This window comes from Scylla paramamosain, chromosome 8 (genome assembly GCF_035594125.1).
Source record: "Scylla paramamosain isolate STU-SP2022 chromosome 8, ASM3559412v1, whole genome shotgun sequence".
Classification (NCBI taxonomy): Eukaryota; Metazoa; Arthropoda; class Malacostraca; order Decapoda; family Portunidae; genus Scylla; species Scylla paramamosain.
The window spans coordinates 22,529,540-22,548,871 of NC_087158.1; the positions used below are offsets into that span (position 1 = coordinate 22,529,540).

The 19,332-nt window shown below is 39.0% G+C and overlaps 1 protein-coding gene across 4 annotated transcripts in view; it reads left to right on the top strand.

Annotated features, from left to right (window-relative positions):
* LOC135102976 (large neutral amino acids transporter small subunit 1-like) overlaps positions 1 to 19,332 on the top strand; it is a 132,041-nt gene that overhangs the window by 109,125 nt on the left and 3,584 nt on the right. The window contains exons 6-10 of one of the 4 annotated variants that reach the window (XM_064008754.1): positions 8,345 to 8,448; positions 12,821 to 12,992; positions 13,834 to 13,993; positions 14,351 to 14,440; positions 19,263 to 19,321. In XM_064008754.1, coding sequence (XP_063864824.1) covers positions 8,345 to 8,448; positions 12,821 to 12,992; positions 13,834 to 13,993; positions 14,351 to 14,440; positions 19,263 to 19,318 — 582 coding nt within the window. In that variant the 3' untranslated portion in view covers positions 19,319 to 19,321. Of the gene's footprint in view, positions 1 to 8,344; positions 8,449 to 9,082; positions 9,187 to 12,820; positions 12,993 to 13,833; positions 13,994 to 14,350; positions 14,441 to 19,262; positions 19,322 to 19,332 lie in introns of all 4 variants that reach the window. The other 3 variants (XM_064008753.1, XM_064008752.1, XM_064008751.1) reach the window with 3 other exon arrangements.

Sequence of the window (19,332 nt, forward strand, 5' to 3'; positions counted from 1 at the left end):
TTTGATCAAAATAAACACAGGAAGCATACTAACAAAACATAGTGACTAAAAAAAAATAAAAGATAAGATAGGAAAAATATTTGGAAATGGAAGAAAAAAAACTGTAGCTAAGCGAAAGAAAAACAGGAAAGTTATTATGAATGAAAAAAAGAAACTGCATCATAAAATTAATAAAGTGCACAATAAAAAGAAAGAACAATAAAAAAAAATTGAACAGATCCGCCAAGCAACAAAAATACATGCATGGAGACAGAAAGATGACGTCAGCAGCATAGCCAAGGAGAAGAAGAGCCTTATGGGGCAGCTCGTACATTAGGGAAATAGCTGATGATGATTGTTATCCTACTGCTGAGCGACTAGCTGATAGTGGATGCCCTGGAGGACTAAAGGAGCTTGGCATGTACGAAGGAATGAAGGAAGTGTTTGACCTGTGACTGAAGGAATCAAGGATGGAAGGGAAGGAAGACAGGAAGGAGTGTAGCTTGTAAAAAAACAGTGATTATGAAGTAAGGAAGAAACGAAGGAAGGGAGAAAGAAAGAAAGGAACGAAGGAAATGCTGAAGGAATGAAGGATGGAAGGGAAGGAAAAGGACAGGAAGGAGTGTATGAAGTAAGGAAGAAAGGAAGGAAGGGAGAGAGGGAGAAAGAAAGGAACGAAGGAAGCGCTGACCTGTGGCTGAAGGGTTGAATGGAGGGAGAAAGGGAGAAAGGAGTGTGTAGCTTATAAAGATTAGGGTTTAAAAAGTAAAGGAAAGAAGGAAAAAGAAAAGGAAGGAAGAAAGAAAGAGGTAAGAATGAAGAATTACAAAGCAAGGAGGGAAGGAAGAAAGGGAAGAAGGGAGAAACAATCAAGAAAGGAATGAAAGAAGAAAGCGATAAGAACAAAGAACTATAAAGCAAGGAAGGGAAGAAAGAAGAGAAGAAGGAAAAAAGGGATAAAGATGAGGTGCTATAAAGGAAGAAAAGAAAGAAGAAAGGAAAGAAACGAAGAAGGAGGGAAGGGACAAGAATCAGGAGTTATATAAGAAGCAAGGAATGAATTAATGAAAGAATAACTATTACTTATTCAAATATAAAATTATAAGTCTCTTAGTGATGGACTACGTAGAATAGCACAAGAAATATTGACAGTGTCCAGACAGACGCTGTGATGGTAATGAGGAGGTCTGGTCGTAAATCAAGAAGAAAGCGAAATTATAGAACAGGGATGCTGGCTGAGCTGAATGCTTAAGAGTATGCCCTCGACGTGGAGCTAGTTACAGAGAGAGAGAGAGAGAGAGAGAGAGAGAGAGAGAGAGAGAGAGAGAGAGAGAGAGAGAGAGAGAGAGAGAGACTTATCCTTTAGGGTTTCTTGGTCTTGGGTTATATGACTGTCTTATGATTTAGTGTATCCAAGAATTGCCTGCACACACACACACACACACACACACACACACACACACACACACACACACACACACACACACACACACACACACACACACACACACACACACACACACACACACACACTTCTTCCTCACAGTCGGTTCGGACCAGTAAAGTAAACAATTCGAGTACCCTGTGTGTGTGTGTGTGTGTGTGTGTGTGTGTGTGTGTGTAGTATAAAGACGTATTATTTTTGCCTCTTAACAAAAAATGCTTATCTAATTAACACCACCGTCCTCAACTACCGCAGAGCAAATCAGAGATAGAATAAATCACCAGACAGCTTATATAACTCCTGATCGCAGAGAGTAAAGAAAATAAGCGCGCACAAAAACAGAACATTATCAGAATAAACCCTTCTATTAAGCACCACAAGTCTGAACAGCTGCAGGATCTTGCGTCTAGGCTACAGCAGGACAGCAGAACAGCAAGATAGCAACAGGAGCCCGTAATCAAGCACAAGACGGGTCGAGGATAGGAGAGAAGGCGACGGAGAAAAGAGGGAAGGAAGGATGGATAGAGGACGAGGATAAGAGACGAGGCGATGAAGGAAAGAAAGAAGGAAGGATAGGAGAGGAGGCGACGGGGGAATGAGGAAAGGAGGAGAGAAGGATGCAGAGGAGAGGAAGAATGTAATGAGAGGGCGCAGCGAATGAACGAATGCATTAGGACGAACTACAGCGGTCATGTTGGGGATGCAGACGGAGGAGGGAAGGGCGGAGTTAGGTCTGGGATGTCGCTAGGGGAGTGCAAACAGAAGGGCCAAAGTTAGCCTGGCGAGCCCTGTTGAGTAGTGGCCTTGATGTGCACGGGCGACTCACCACCTTGTTTTTATGGCATAATTAACGTGCATATTTTGTTGATGGAGGCATCTGGACAATTTATTAACGGCCCTCTTCTGAATTTTAGGAATAATTGGTGTTTGTATGTTTTATGATTATAGGTGAATCTCTCTCTCTCTCTCTCTCTCTCTCTCTCTCTCTCTCTCTCTCTCTCTCTCTCTCTCTCTCTCTCTCTCTCTCTCTCTCTCTCTCTGCCTCAACCTTGAGAAAGCCATCAGAAATCAAGTAACAAGGCGCTGCGTCACCATACTTGTGCCAGGGAAGGAGGGAGACTCTTCAGTACACACGCACCCTTCCCACCTTGCCCTCGGTATTTTTTTTTTTTTTTTGTATTTTTCTTTTCTTTTATAGATTAACGTACTTAGCACTTTTGCCTCCGGTATACACACACACACACACACACACACACACACACACACACACACACACACACACACACACACACACACACACACACACACACACACACACACACACACACACACACACACACACACACACACACACACACACACACACACACACACTCTTCCTCTCCTTTTCCCATTCCACGAATTAACGAGATAGTCTGTTTCACACACGTGCTCATAGTTGACGCCTCCTCTCCCTTTCTCTCTTACTTTTTTTTCGACGAATTAACGAGGTGTTTGCCGTTAATTAGCGGCTGTGAAGATAGCACGTGCGGGGAAGAGTTTATCTTTTGTTCCTCCGTCAACTGGAAGGAAGGAAAATTTGCTGAGCGTCACTCCTTCCGCCTCGTCTTCTCCTGGACCTTCGCCCCGCCACTCTGCTGAAGGTCACGAGGGAAGATATGTGTAAGAATGACTAGTTAGTGTGCGGCTGTTTTTTTTCCCTGTCAGACTGTAATACAACATGGTTCTTATTATGCGAATTACATCTTAAATTTTCGGAAATCTCGTAGAGCGTTCTCGCGTGCATCCCTGAAATTAATGGTGTTTGTCCTACTCCTCCCCCAATGTACACCTGAACCTCCTGCAAGACTCATCGATAGCCTCTCCAGTTCTTACAATAGACTCTTACCTAGCTTCTCCCTTACTGTCAGCAATTAGCCTTAATATCTGAGCATCTACAGTAGACCAGCACACGCAGTGAATCCCACCACTTGCACTCGACCTTAGCACTTGTAACATGACTCTGAAACTTACTTGTATTGAGATAGATCATGCACTTGGCTGGTGTCACATTGCCGGGGGTGACATCAACACCTCCCCGGCGGGTTATTCAAGTGAGGAGGAAAGGAAAAGAGGTAGGAAAAAGTCATAATTATCAATGAGGAAAGGAAGGAGGGAGGACGAAACTTCGATAGGCATCTAAATAAATAAATAAATAAGATAACATGGATGGTGTCGTATTTACAGGAAGTCGCACACAGACATTAAATATGTACGTATCAGTGGGAAGGGAAGGAAAGGTGAAGAAGACTGAATGTTACCGGGAAACTTAGAAAACTTAATAAACTACACGTGGAAATAAATTATGTCCAACATATTACTTTGATAATGCCTCTCTGCATTTGTATATTGTAACTACGTATGTCTAGAGTTGAGTTTCCGTTTTCTTCATCTTTCACGCGTGCTGTTAAATAAACGGGGGACAGATTACACGTAGAGCCTCGAAATATTAAAGCTGCGTAGTTCCTTTGCAGAAAAATCGATCCCTGTTTCGCACGCATTTCTTTGTCCTGTGTGAGTGTCTGTCTTATCAAGTTTATGGTGTGTGTGTGTGTGTGTGTGTGTGTGTGTGTGTGTGTGTGTGTGTGTGTGTGTGTGTGTGTGTGTGTGTGTGTGTGTTGGGACCCTGCTGGGGAAAGAAAGTGACATTAGCAAGGCGAATTGGGGTAGTGATAATGGTGATGCAGTGGTAATGGTGGTGGTGGTGGTGGTGGTAATGGTGACGGCAATAATAGCGATAATGGTGATTGTGATGGTAGTAATGGTGGCGGTGTACTACTACTACTACTACTACTACTACTACTAGTACTAAGAGAGAGGGGATGGGTTACGTATATCAAAGGCATCTCCATCAGTAACACACGTATAAGGCTGAACTCTTAGTCATTCATTTATGTATCCTTAATATCCATATCAGTTAGGTTAATTAGTTACTAGTTGCAGTCATCATTGTTTACTCCTTTATTATCTTCAGCGTCTAGTCAGTCCTCACTTTTTTTTTTTTCGTCAGACGTTCACTATCTTAAACCTCAGGCCATCCCCTCTCCAGACTGTTGCATTAGACGTGGGAGGTATTACGGCCATACCTTTAAAGTGGTCATTAATTAGATGCCTGAAATTCATGCCATTGTTCACTGCCCCGTCTTTTATTTTTTTCCCTTTCATTATATTAAACTTTAATATCTCTTCTCCAGTTACTACTATTACTTTTTTCTCTATAACAACAACAACTACTACCACTACTGGTACTGCTACTACTACTACTACTACTACTACTACTACTACTACTACTACTACTACTACTACTACTACTACTACTATTACTACTCGTCGCTTTTCTCGTCGTCGTCTCAGATCTTTCTCCTCCTTGTCTAGCGTACTGTTATAAATGAGCAGCAACATCACTCTCAGAATGCCTGATGGTTCCAGTTAAAGGGGTTGGCGCCTTCCTTTCCTGGACCTCTTCCAAATCCGTATTTTTTTTTACGCGTCGAGTATCCGGTGACGTCACTGCATCCTCGCACCAACACGGCCACGCGATTGGGTGTCCGGGTGGCTCGACTCGAGGAGAGCATCCTATTGGCTGGTACCTAGGGTTGAACTTTCCTTGAGCTTATGATTGGTGGAGGTATTTATAAACGGGACAGTATTGGATGAGCATGGGGGCGGGGATGAGGCATGTGTGTGCACGTGAGATGACAGGTGAGCTGCCTGGCCCTCGCAGCACCGAGATATAACTGTACAGGAAGAGAGGCAGGAACTGGCTCCCTCGCGTCCTGGCACGAGTCAAGATCTAAGTCGGGTTATCCAAGTGTCAGTTATTTTAGCATGCCGCACAGGACAGTCTGTCAGCCAGTCAGTCGTCGGCAGGCGTAATTTACCACAAGGTCACCATCATCATCATCATCAAGGGAGATTTTGTGATTCATCAAAGATGGTGCAGGAATGCGTGGCTGACAGTCACTATGGCGGTGTGAGTCTCCTGGGCCAAAACAGGAGAGAGAGAGAGAGAGAGAGAGAGAGAGAGAGAGAGAGAGAGAGAGAGAGAGAGAGAGAAAGTTATATAAATGTCGCAATACCTCAATTTTTAGACAAAGGAGTGATGTCACCTCAACATGTTAAAACCTCATGTCTCCTCTCCCTCAAGTGTTGCAACTGAATAATTGTCAGAAGCACACTAACCTCACACTTTCCGTTGCACGCACCAAACAAGAATGACATGCAGTAATATGACCTGTGGCATTTTTTTACCCCAACTTAGCGACTTACATCAACTGCATGTCGTGTTTGCCGCCCTTGCGAGGGCTGTTTGTTTAACCAGAGAGTAAAGAAGCAACGTCATTGCCGGAGGTCATGAGGCTAGCCAGTCGAGTCATGGTGATGAGGAGGATGTGTGGAAACTGCAGCAATGATGAGGAAAATAATGTTGCCTGTGAGGGTGTAAATTCAAACGTATGGCGAGACTTGAGGCGTAGCTGTGATGGCGAATCATAATGAGGCTGTTCTTATTACACACACACACACACACACACACACACACACACACACACACACACACACACACACACACACACACACACACACAGAGAGAGAGAGAGAGAGAGAGAGAGAGAGAGAGAGAGAGAGAGTGTCACCCGGTAATAACAATGGTGAAACTGAAATCTGGCAAGTTGTAACCGTAGTCTGTATCGTACTCCAACTGACCCCACGAAGGTCTCCGATGCGTTCTCTATGCTCTCTCGTTTCGATACGTCCTGTGAAGACAAAGGTGACACCGTGTTATGTACCTTGACTTTGAAATTGTGCCAGAAATGTATGATCTCATTACTATTAAAAACTGGTTATAAGAACAGTTATTAATTTCTATGCTAGACAACTAGGTTCTATTCGATTTTTTTGATGAGGTTCTTATACAAAACTGGATGTGTGAGGTCAATCTCTCTCTCTCTCTCTCTCTCTCTCTCTCTCTCTCTCTCTCTCTCTCTCTCTCTCTCTCTCTCTCTCTCTCTCTCTCTCTCTCTCTCTCTCTCTCTCTCTCTCTCTCTCTCTCTCTCTCTCTCTCTCTCTCTCTCTCTCTCTCTCTCTCTCTCTCTCTCTGTGTGAAGCTTAATACGAAGAAGAAAAGAAAGAAAAATAAGCGGAGAAGGGAGGGGGAGAGAAAGAGACAGACAGACTGACAGACAGGAAAGGATTTACATCATCCACGTGGTTTCCTTTGCCCATCTTCCCAAGAAAGCCTAAATTTCTCTTTAAGGGATTTAATTTCCTGAGTGAGTCTGGCAAGGTCATCAGCAGAGGTTGGAAAGTGACTCAGTGTCATCCCTGCACCAGATGACTAAAGATACAGTAAGACTCTCTCTCTCTCTCTGTCTCTCTCTCTCTCTCTCTCTCTCTCTCTCTCTCTCTCTCTCTCTCTCTCTCTCTCTCTCTCTCTCTCTCTCTCTCTCTCTCTCTCTCTCTCTCTCTCTCTCTCTCTCTCTCTCTCTCTCTCTCTCTCTCTCTCTCTCTCTCTCTCTCTCTCTCTCTCTCTCTCTCTCTCTCTCTCTCTCTCTCTCTCTCTCTCTCTCTCTCTCTCTCTCTCTCTCTCTCTCTCTCTCTCTCTCTCTCTCTTGTATTTGTTCTGTACAAGACTACACAAGTTACTGAGACTAATGTTGCTTCTCCTTCTCATTCCTTCACTCTCCCACTCCCTTGCATCTTGATTTCCCATCTGGTGCACAGTAGTACTGGAAAATGAAACACTCTGTGGAAACAGAGATGTAGCTTCTTTGGCATAAGAAAATGCACAGCCATCATTATGTAGTTGGTTTTGATGTGTGCTCTTCTGCTCTTCGCATGATTGTTAGAAATGTAAGTTATGTGCTGGAGATTCAGATCTGAAGAACAGATCTGATAAAAATATACTTAGGTTTGGATTTATTTATGGAAGTATGGAAACACTGCTGTGTATCCAGTTCAAGCACCAGAGAAATAGAGCACTTTCTTCACCAGACTTAAGCATCAGAGAAAGAAAGAAGTTAAGCAACCATATGTGTTTTTTTGTTTTTTTTACACACATTCTGACTTTCTATTCACATCTATGTCTAACTGTGTCAGTTTTGCGAGTGTATATCATGTTTTCATGTAATGCATCTACGTACAAGATCAAATTCAAATAAACCAAAGCATTCTAAGTCATTTATATTTTTTCACTACTCATCCATTCATCCTGATCACACATGGTGTTCTGTACATATTTCCAGACAGTCAGCTACTTTTCCTTTTAAAAAACCATTATTTTATTTTTGGTTACATTTAATTCCCATGTTTGTCTTGATTACAAATTCTGTACACTATTTCTTTCTTTACCAGAACAGTGTTCTCAGCCAATCAGTCATTATCTATGAATATCTTTATTCCAACATTATCAGCCTTCCCTGTCACTAATTTTGTATAATATGTAATGTCATATATAAATAGATTGGATGGCCAAGAAGCAAGTGGACACAATCACTTGCTTGGTTTTGTACACCCCTTCCCTTTCACTCACCTCCTCTCAATGGACTGTGTCTTCTATATTTTCCCTAATTTTGTCAAAGATCTTCTGTGCTTCTGTTTTGCTCCCTCTCTCACCTAATGGCACCCAAGGCTGAGTGGTGTCAAGTTGTATGAGCCAGAATTGTCTCTCTTCCACTTAAAACTGTTGCTTTGTCTTGGCCATCAGGGGTGTATTGTGTCTGTTCATCCCTTGTTACCAGAGAGAACCATAAAGTCTGGCTCACCAATTTTGCAGAGGTGGTCATGTGGTAGTTCTGTGCGGCTTCCCCAGGGTTGCATTCCTAAGACACCACTGCCACCTTTGCAGTGACTTTACCCTCTTCTGACTTGCCCTTGTTTTCACAGACATTTGCAAGTAGATTGTACGGTAGCATGGCTTGGATCATGCCCTTTTTCGTCGCCTGCTCCACCTTCGGAGCTGTCAACGGTGTTCTCCTGACTTCATCCAGGTACAGATATTATTCTCATTATGCTACTGAGCTTCATTTTCAGCCAGCGCCAGCATCCAGCTTGCCACTTGATTTTGTGGCAGACATTTATGATTGTTTTTCACCACCATGATGATCAGCTCCTTGTGTTCTGCTGCCTTGATCCAACCCATGACTAGTACAATTCAAAGATTAGCAGCTGCCTACTTTGGTAGAGAGTGACCATTTGTGTTTGGCACAGCATGATATGGCGACCCTCAGCTTATTTTCTAGCAAAGTTTCAACTGCATTGTGTACAATGAAGTATGTCTTGAGTGTACTCAATAGTGTGTCTCAAGTAGGCATCTGCTAAGTGAAAACTTGTTTTCTTTAGTTTGATTTCTAATTTTAATCAGATTAACACTGATTGCAAACTTTCATAATTTGTAAATATAGTCTTGGTGATGGGCAAAATGGCTACTGAGAGGCAACGGTCATCACCACAAACAGCTTTGTTTGCTCAAACTACCAGGGGCTCGATGGCCTCACTGGAAAGATGAGAGCAAACCTACTCTTCTTCTCCTGGTCCTTACCTCCACTGCTCCCACTCCTCCCAACTCTACTCATTCCTCCCTGTGAGTCAACTCGTTCATCGGCCTGGTCGTTGGTCTTACAGAGTTTTGCTGACCGCCTATACCGACCAGTGGAATTCCTCATCCCAATATTCGTGGCTCTCTCCACCTTTGGATCCGTCAATGGCATCCTCTTCACATCTTCGAGGTAACCCAGGAAGCCTCAAGGCTCCCCTGGACCAACTCGAGAGGTGCTGCTACCGGGGGTCTAGAGAGCAGGCTTACACACCCCAGGTGTATCTCATGTTATGGAACTAGACAGAGTATTTTATAAACTTTCACCTTTAGGCATGAGTTAACTAAAGAAGGAGTCAGTCTAGGATTTGCTGAAACACTTTTTATGAAGCTGCAATCTTCAAGCACTAGAGTCACTACTCTTAGAGTGCAACATGAATTGATTTTTCATATATTATGCACTCAATATGAATTCAAGCATATTTTTTTTATTTAAAGTACTATTTTTCAAACTACTTTGCATTTTCTCACGCACTTTTTTTTCTATTTTTTTCATTTAATATCTATACATGTATGTACTTGAGTATTCAGCTTTTGCTGGCAACAAGTCAGAAGTATGAGTTTTATCACAAGTGTAAGCCTGACTTCTCTCACCACCACTGTGGTATATGAAAAATATGAGGCAGGGCTCACCACCTCATGTTTTTCATACAAGGACCAAACTTGGTGCAAACCTCACAAAATGTGTGCATTATATTGTATTTGTCCAGGTACTTTTGGGAGTTACTTAGTTACTGGTCACAGAAATGTGGTGTGTCTCCTTCATTTGTAGATGCATCACATCTGGACCAGGCAGGGTGGCTTTCATAATGTTCCTCGCCAGTTAGTGTTGGAGTTTTGTAACAAATGTCTGCTTGTAGGAAACAAAAAGCTGGTGCCACCATTACTTCAGTTTGGTAATATATGTATATGAGAATTATGATTACTTTATTTTTTTCATTATCTATTTCTTTAGATTAGCAATGTGTTGTTTATGTTTTTCATACTTGATGAAGTATAGCTGAAAATACAGTGAAACTATGCTATTCACATATTCTTTATAAAGAGAGTAACTGAAAACAGATAAAGCTTGGCAGTCTGGCCAATCATATATATTATATACAGTATATTGTAACACACACACACACACACACACACACACACACACACACACACACACACACACACACACACACACACACACACACACACACACACACATATATATATATATATATATATATATATATATATATATATATATATATATATATATATATATATATATATATATATATATATATATATATAAAGAGAGAGAGAGACTGTCAAGTAACCCAGCATTTAGGGCAATCATCTCCAATCAAGCTTTGCCTACACAGTAATATGCTTTAGTACCACTGTATTGTGTATTACTTATCATTGCTTCATCCTCAAAAAAAGTTCAGTTACATGTGAATTAGTAGTGTTGGCTCCAGCATCTCCCCCGCAGTACCACACTCACTGCATTCAGCATGCACCGCACTTGCACAGTACTCAGTCAAGCACTCCACAAGCACTTGTCCCTTAGTATTTAAGTCTTCAGATTTATTTTATATTAACCAGTTTTTACTGTATTTTAGATAAGAGGATATATTCTCTTATCTAGTACTGTAATAGTTTTAGTTACTTATTTTCTTTTTAACCAGTAGAAATTTTCCCTCAACATGAGACAGTTTGTTTTTTGGTTGTAGCTTCCATAGACTTCAACATTCTGAACATGCAAGCACATATATATGCACTTCCCCTCATTTGCAAACCATACAGAGCATCACACTGTCCATTATTCAGTATTCTGGATGGCTGGATGATGATCTGCCTCACCTGATAAAAACTTGTCTGCTAAACTCCTTCTCAGAAGACTTCTTATGGACTTTTTCCTCAGACTGTAGAAGTTTATACTAGAAGACTTTGTACGATAGTATTTCACAAATTTGTACTTATCTTAGTATTTCTATGAACTGTATTTTCATACAATTATTGTGGGAAGCTATACATTTCAGTCTTCATATTGCTTTTACAAAAGTATTACATAATTCAAATTGCAATATAGAAAAAAGATAACTTATTATGCACCCTTACAGCTGGATGTAATGAGTCTTAGAATCAGCTTTGGCTTTTATCTGTTTTAAAGGATCCGTTTGGCTTTGCTTTGCTTGATTTCCATGTATGACATGCAGTATATATAAGTATTCTGTTTTAACTTTCTAGTCCTTGTGACTGATCCAATGCCCCATGTGCCACAATTCAAATCCTGGCCAGGGCAGCAACATCCAGCCTTGTTAAGCTGTCCATCCATCCATTCAGAGTTGATCAGGGCATGAGTACCCTGTACTCATGTGACACATAGGGGTATTATAATGAGGACCTAGATGATACAGTGGTCCTGGATCTTAGGAGAATGGATGAACACCATACCACACACTCAAAAACTGAGACCCTTTACCTGTAAACAAAGAGTGAAGTGGTGTAAGCTTCCCATTGACCTATTGATGGATATCTGTGAAATTATAAGGTAGTATATCATTTTGCTACTAGAAAGAACATATAACAAATGTATTACAAGGTCTCATGCAAGACTGAAAATATTTTTTTCTGTGAATAAGTCATATATGGTTGGTCATTTCTTCCTGCCATGAGAGGATTTCATTCCATTGCTTTGTTCATATTTAGGCCTTCTTTACATATTGTATTTCAACTTGTTTTGCCTTGACTGTGCTTTTCCTTCTGCATAATTGATAACAGCTATGTGATACATTGCTATTTACTAAGTGTTCTCATACTCATGTATTGAGATTTATGCAAAATACATTTTGTTGTAGGAAATATAACATACATACATTTTCTTGCCTGTGATTCACAATGAATTAAAAAGATAACATATTGTTTACAAATATGCACATATCAATAACAATTGGAATGTAGTCATTCTTCCAATTTTGTGTGGAATTAATCTTCATTGCATGAAATTTCTTCCATAATAATTAAATGTTACAACTTGTTGTGCACTTGTAACAATACTGTATCTTTAGAAGGGCTGTAGCACTGGCACATGGAAGTCTTTTATATTTCAGAGGTGTCTTAAATTTGAAAATTACTTCCAAGGGAAATCAACCAAAAATAAGTGCTAGATATGATATCAATATTTTCTTGCATTTTGTTATTCCTTTACTATAACAAAAATAATACTTGTACTGATATTTTTATGGTGGTAAGTTATTTTGTTACTTCTCAGCCTGCTGTATTTCTTTGATATGAGACAAGCATGTTTTTATTTGTATGTGTGTTTGTGTGTTACATATGTTGGTGAGCTTAAGAGCTATTTGTGCTCTAATGGTTCACTGTAACTGTGCCTTGTACAATTCTTTACTTTGTTTGATCAGCTTTTTTTCTGAGTTATTGTTATGTAAATGTTTCTTGCCTTTCTGTCCTTTTATGCACTGATTTCTGCACTGCATTCAGTTGTGTGCATTTTTTGTTTGATTTTTTTGTGCATGCCTGGCTTACTAAATCATACATCTTATTATTATAGTGAGTTGTGTAGGTTCTTTTAGGAGATAATAAAATCACAATAATTTTTTGTGTTTCTGCATCACAGAAATAAATGTCAGTATTGTTTCAAGAAATACCCCAAGTGTCATTCACTGTCTTGCCCAGTGTCCTAGATGTCAATTAATTACTTGTAGTTTAGTTAGCTACTAAATTCCTTAGTTTTCTGAAGGTTTCTAACTGTTATCCATGCTCTCTAGGCTCTTCTATGCTGGTGCCATGGAGGGCCAAATGCCAGAAATCTTGACCATGATCCAGGTGAAGCGCATGACTCCGGCCCCAGCAGTGCTCTTCATGTCCTTCCTCAGCCTTATCTATTTGGGCTCTAGCAACATCTCAGCACTCATCTCCTATGTCGGCTTTGCCACTTGGGTAAGTGACTTATGAGCAGAATAAAAGTCAGAGGAAATTAGGATAATATTACAAGATTTTCATTATTTCTGACTCAACAGTCAGCATTACATATTCTGTGATTGATAATTTTGATGATACAAAAATGTTTTTGGTCACAGACTTCAAGTTGTCTGTCTGTTTTAGCCACTGATCAGAGAATTACTTCACATGGTCCTTGTTTTCTTTGTGTTTGATGCGCTCTCTCTCTCTCTCTCTCTCTCTCTCTCTCTCTCTCTCTCTCTCTCTCTCTCTCTCTCTCTCTCTCTCTCTCTCTCTCTCTCTCTCTCTCTCTCTCTCTCTCTCTCTCTCTCTCTCTCTCTCTCTCTCTCTCTCTCTCTCTCTCTCTATATATATATATATATATATATATATATATATATATATATATATATATATATATATATATATATATATATATATATATATATATATATATATATATATATATATATATATATATATATATATATATATATATATATATTCTCTCTCTCTCTCTCTCTCTGGCATGTATTTGCTATCTAGCAAACGCCACAAAATATATATGGTTTTATGTGATTTTGCAAGTTATCAAAACTGTACCTATTGGTAGATAAGCATAAGGATTGCATGTGATGGTGCTGGTACTCTTGATGAGTCACTACCTACAGGAATGGTGCTTATGAAAATTGCAGTGTTATGTAATCAAGGTTATTAGTTCACATTGTGCACTGAGTAGAGAACCAACAAATTGTTGTGGACATAGTAACCAGTAAGTCTTCATGTGCAAGCACAAAACACTTGGTATTATGAGTGCAGCAGCAGTGTTCCAACCCCACAGTTGTCCATTGGTATTGCTGTACTGTGTGTGCCATGGCTCCGCTGGAAAGCTCCTGAACTGGCCAGACCCATTAAAGTGCACCTCATCTGGCCCATCCTCTACATCATTGCCACCATCTTCATCACCGTTGTGCCCATGTATGCTGCTCCCATTGAAACAGGTACTGTCTACATATTATTATTGTGCATTTATACATTCATATTCCCATCACTAATATAACTTCAGTATTTTTTTCATAGAACATACCTGCTTATGGTTCTTTTATATATTTGTATGTTTTCTTTTAGCAACAGGCCTCCAACAGTCATTGACTTCCCTCTCTCTGAAGTTGGTGGTATAATCATGTGTCTCATACCTTCAACAACTTTATGGAATGTTTAGTGCTCATTCTCTCTAGGTACTGGCTAAAATCAGTACAATTATTTTGGTCACAGCCTTACATGTGAATTTTGTAGTTACTGTAAACATGACTGAAAGGAGCCTTGAATAGCTTCATGAGTGCAATCCTCCTCACCAGGTATTGGTGTGGGCATCATCTCCACTGGCATCCCTGTGTATCTACTCTTCATCAAGCTCAGAAAACCACATTGGGTCAAGGAGATCCTCAGTAAGTATCCACAGCAATACCTTGTGTTGCCTCAGTGCAGCTTCTTGAAAAATTATGTCAATCTTGAGTCGTAGATTTGAGTTCATAATAAAAGTTTTGAAAGTTTGTAATTTCTCAGTTTCAAAGTGTACTCTCTCAAAAAGGAGTAATGATCAGCACATTATTATAAATTTCCCTGAATTTATAACTCTTATATTTCTACACTACAGTAGTATAGATTTTATGAGACATTTCAAAACAAAGAATACATACAGTATTGAATTAAGATATTCAAGAAGCTCCACACACTGACATGAGAGTGTTCACATGCATAACATTGCCTGTGCTCTTGGTATCCTGTGATTCCTGAGCCTAAGTTGTGGACCTGCTTGTGGTGATCCTCTAACAAGTCCCTCACCCATGCTGGGCCTGTGATACAGTGCTGGGTTATTCATATTTGTGGGAAATAAGTGTGCAACACTTGAGTTTGTAACCCTGTGTGCATCAAGTTTGTAATATCTTCTTAATATTACTTGACCCACAAAGTCTCTTGCCACTGAAATACCTGTTTGTTAGATGAGCATGGAGGTATAAGGTAAGGAAGATGGTTGGTAAATGGTTGTAAAAAATTTATTAACCTAATTAGAGACTGAATCATGGTTGGCTTACCTATAAGACAATGGTACTAATCTTTATCCCACAGGTCATAGGTCACTGAATGCCAGTAGTTGCTGATATTTCATGACCACCCATTCTTATTAAGATAAGATGATATAGGTGCAATATATATATATATATATATATATATATATATATATATATATATATATATATATATATATATATATATATATATATATATATATATATATATATATATATATATATATATATATATATATATATATATATATATATATATATATATATATATATATATATATATATATATATATATATATTTAGTTATTTTTAACTCATTGTTGAAAATTCAAAGATTAAGTTGTTCCCATTTCACTATATCTCCAGTGGTTCCCCCAACATATTTTTGTTGGTGCACATAACAGTGAGAAGAAAATTTTTACATTCTCATCATATCATTGTACATAATGACACCATAGAAATTTTGGTTTTCATATGAATAGAGCTGTGAAATAAACTTCCTAAATCAATCTTAATTAAAGAGCTCTTGATGCACACACACAATGGATACAGATGGTGGTGTGTCCCACCACTGAACACCATTGCATGTTGTGCTCACCCACCGCACGCCTGCACCAAGCAGACGTCATAGCTCAGTGGCAGGGAAATTTGATAGCTGCATGTTCATTCTTAAGAAAAGGGAAATTTGAAAGGGAGACACTGAAATATTTGCTTATTACTGCAAATCAAAGACACTTAAGTTAAAAAAAGTACTCTGAAAAAGAAACTGCCCTTTCAAATGAAATTACCATATTTGAATTATCAAATAATGTTAGTAATGTAATGATGAATGATTGTGAACTGTTGTTCTTCATTGCATCTTTACTAAATTAATATTCCTTTTTAGAAAATTTACATCATCAGTATCACATTATTTGGCTATTGCATATATGTAGTAGAAACATCTTCCATAAATTCATATGTATTAGTGAACATTTTGACATCTTTATTGCTTTCCTGTGTGAGATGCATCATTACCATTCAGTAATATTAGGAATTGAATTTTAAAAATCTTTATGCTTGTTCAGCAATACAATAGATGCACAAGAAAATATCATTATACATAGTATAATTTATTTATTTATTTATTTTAATATTTATATATTATTATAATAATAATAATAATAATAATAATAATAATAATTATTATTATTATTATTATTATTATTATTATTATTATTATTATTATTATTATTATTTATTTATTTATTTATTTATTTATTAATTAATTTATTTATTTTATTTATTTTTTATGTAAGAAGGACACTGGCCAAGGTTAACAAAAATTTTGAGGGAAAAAAAAAAGGCACACGAGTGCCAGCTCCCAAAGGAGATTCAGATATAAAAATCAAATAATGGAGCATAAGTGTCTTGAAAGAGTTCAAGTCATAGGAAGGAGGAAAGCAGAAACAGGCAGGGAGTTCCAGAGTTTATCAGAGAAAGGGATGAATGATGAAGAATAGTGGTTAACTCTTGCATTAGAGAGGTAGTCAGAATAGGGATGAGAGAAAGTAGAAAGTCATATGCATCAAGGCAGTAGGAGGAGGAGGGGCATTCAGTTAACAAGATCAGTAGAGTAGTTGGCATTGCAGCAATGAGAGAGAAAGGCTAGAGACATTTGCATGTATATAGAAGATCAAGCCAATTTGGTGACATGATTTTACTGTATTCACCCATTAGATTGACCAGACATGTGTGACATCTTTAACAAAGTTGATATCACAGCCATTTTGTCCCACACAGTTTTTTAGACATACACTGAAAGGTTTTGACCACCAGGCAGCATCCTGACCATTAATTTGCCACATTTTCCAAAGCTTGATCACTATAAGAGATGGCAGGATGTTGAATGGCTGAATTTACTATGCTGAGTCATGAAACAGTACAGACGTCCTTAATACTGCAGTGACAGATCTTTGCAGTGCCAGTCATCTAGCATGTGATTTGTCCCATATGCTCAGTGTATGTTTAATTTTCAGTGACTTTATGTAATACTTTAGCCTTGAGATGGACAGATTTCATTATTCAGATTCATAATTTTTACAATGTAAGTAGGTAGATAGATTGATTGACTGATGGATGCAGAAGTAGATAAAGAGACATCATTAGAATGAAAAAATCAAGTATTTTTTAAGAAAGCAGTACAAATATAAAATATACCAAACACAATGACATTTAATGTTTTAACATATATAATGGTAACATTTATTAGATTGACCTTTGGATACCCTTTCCTTGAATGCTGTCCTCTACATGTAGTAATGGGACAGAAGTTAAAGTAATACTGAAATGTGCGGTTCATTTATTTTGTGTGGAAATAGGTACACATGTTCTGTTTTTGGAGCGCACTCACTCACACACACACACACACACACACTCTCTCTCTCTCTCTCTCTCTCTCTCTCTCTCTCTCTCTCTCTCTCTCTCTCTCTCTCTCTCTCTCTCTCTCTCTCTCTCTCTCTCTCTCTCTCTCTCTCTCTCTCTCTCTCTCTCTCTCTCTCTCTCTCTCTCTCTCTCTCTCTCTCTCTCTCTCTCTCTCTCTCTCTCTCTCTCTCTCTCTCTCTCTCTCTCTCTCTCTCTCTCTCTCTCTCTCTCTCTCTCTCTCTCTCTCTCTCTCTCTCTCTCTCTCTCTCTCTCTCTCTCTCTCTCTCTCTCTCTCTCTCTCTCTCTCTCTCTCTCTCTCTCTCTCTCTCTCTCTCTCTCTCTCTCTCTCTCTCTCTCTCTCTCTCTCTCTCTCTCTCTCTCTCTCTCTCTCTCTCTCTCTCTCTCTCTCTCTCTCTCTCTCTCTCTCTCTCTCTCTCTCTCTCTCTCTCTCTCTCTCTCTCTCTCTCTCTCTCTCTCTCTCTCTCTCTCTCTCTCTCTCTCTCTCTCTCTCTCTCTCTCTCTCTCTCTCTCTCTCTCTCTCTCTCTCTCTCTCTCTCTCTCTCTCTCTCTCTCTCTCTCTCTCTCTCTCTCTCTCTCTCTCTCTCTCTCTCTCTCTCTCTCTCTCTCTCTCTCTCTCTCTCTCTCTCTTGGTTTTCATAGCTTTTCAATTGAACAGGTGTTTTCATTTCCATTTTGTTACATTATTGAAGGACTTCTGTACAATAATAGTCACCCATGCTGTTCCTGGAGTAAGGCCATGGGCCTCATGTTACACTGTCAGTGATGTATATACTATATGAGTGAAAAATTACACAAGTTAATCTCTGTGAGAATAGAGCTAAATAGGCCCTTGATTGTATGAGATTATGGAATGGCCCAGCTACAAGATTGTTTTCCAGCCTTCCCAGTGTTGGGTTCAGTCTCTGAGCTGTGCAGTCAAGAGGTCACATTCTGTTCACACCCCTTTCAGATTAATTTGTCATGGTGCCTCAAGTGTGGGTGCTACATTGCTGTAGTAGTACTTTGTTTTCATGGATGCTGAATTGTTGTGGCTTTTTATTTATGATTTCTTTTTTTTTTTTTTACCCATCAGAGGTGCTTACACAAGTTATGCAGAAAGCGATGGTGGTGGTGCCTGCAGAAGGGAAAAGTTGTTGAAATGTTATGTTGTTGGGAATCAAATGTAGGTAGCAGTGGTGGTCACAGCCAGCTGCTTTTATCATTTGCATGATTTGACCATGCTGCAATTGTAATATCACTGTTCACAGAAATTCACTATGTCTTCAAGTGCTTCTTTCTTTTAAATTATTTAATATGAAATTATTTCATGCTCTTAGTTTTTTTGTCTTTTATATTTTAATTTCAGACCTTGTTAATTCACTCCATTACTTGTATTACAACCATTAGTTCTGTTGACACCTTTTGTATCATTAATTATTTGTACAAAATCAGCATTTTTCTTTTATTTAAGGTATATGTGTGATGGGGCAAAAATAACATTCAGCAGCAGCCTATGTGAACATAAATTGCCTTGTGGAAATCTTTCTGTTTGCAGTTTGCATGCATCAGTTCTTTACCATTTGATTTTGTGACCACCTTTAATGTTTGTTTAATGCTGTGTATCCTGACTCTTTTCAGTTATAATGGCATTCACTTTGAATGGATGCCTTTGTTTTATTATTTTGTAAAGCAGTGTGGTGTGTCCTCTGCTTGCCTCATGTGACCAGTATGTTTGCTTGTGGCATTGTGACAATCATGTTTGCCTGTCCTTCCTCAGGAAAAATGACAACACAGCTCCAGAAGTCTATGATGGTTGTCCGTCCACAAACTTAATAGGTATAATGAAA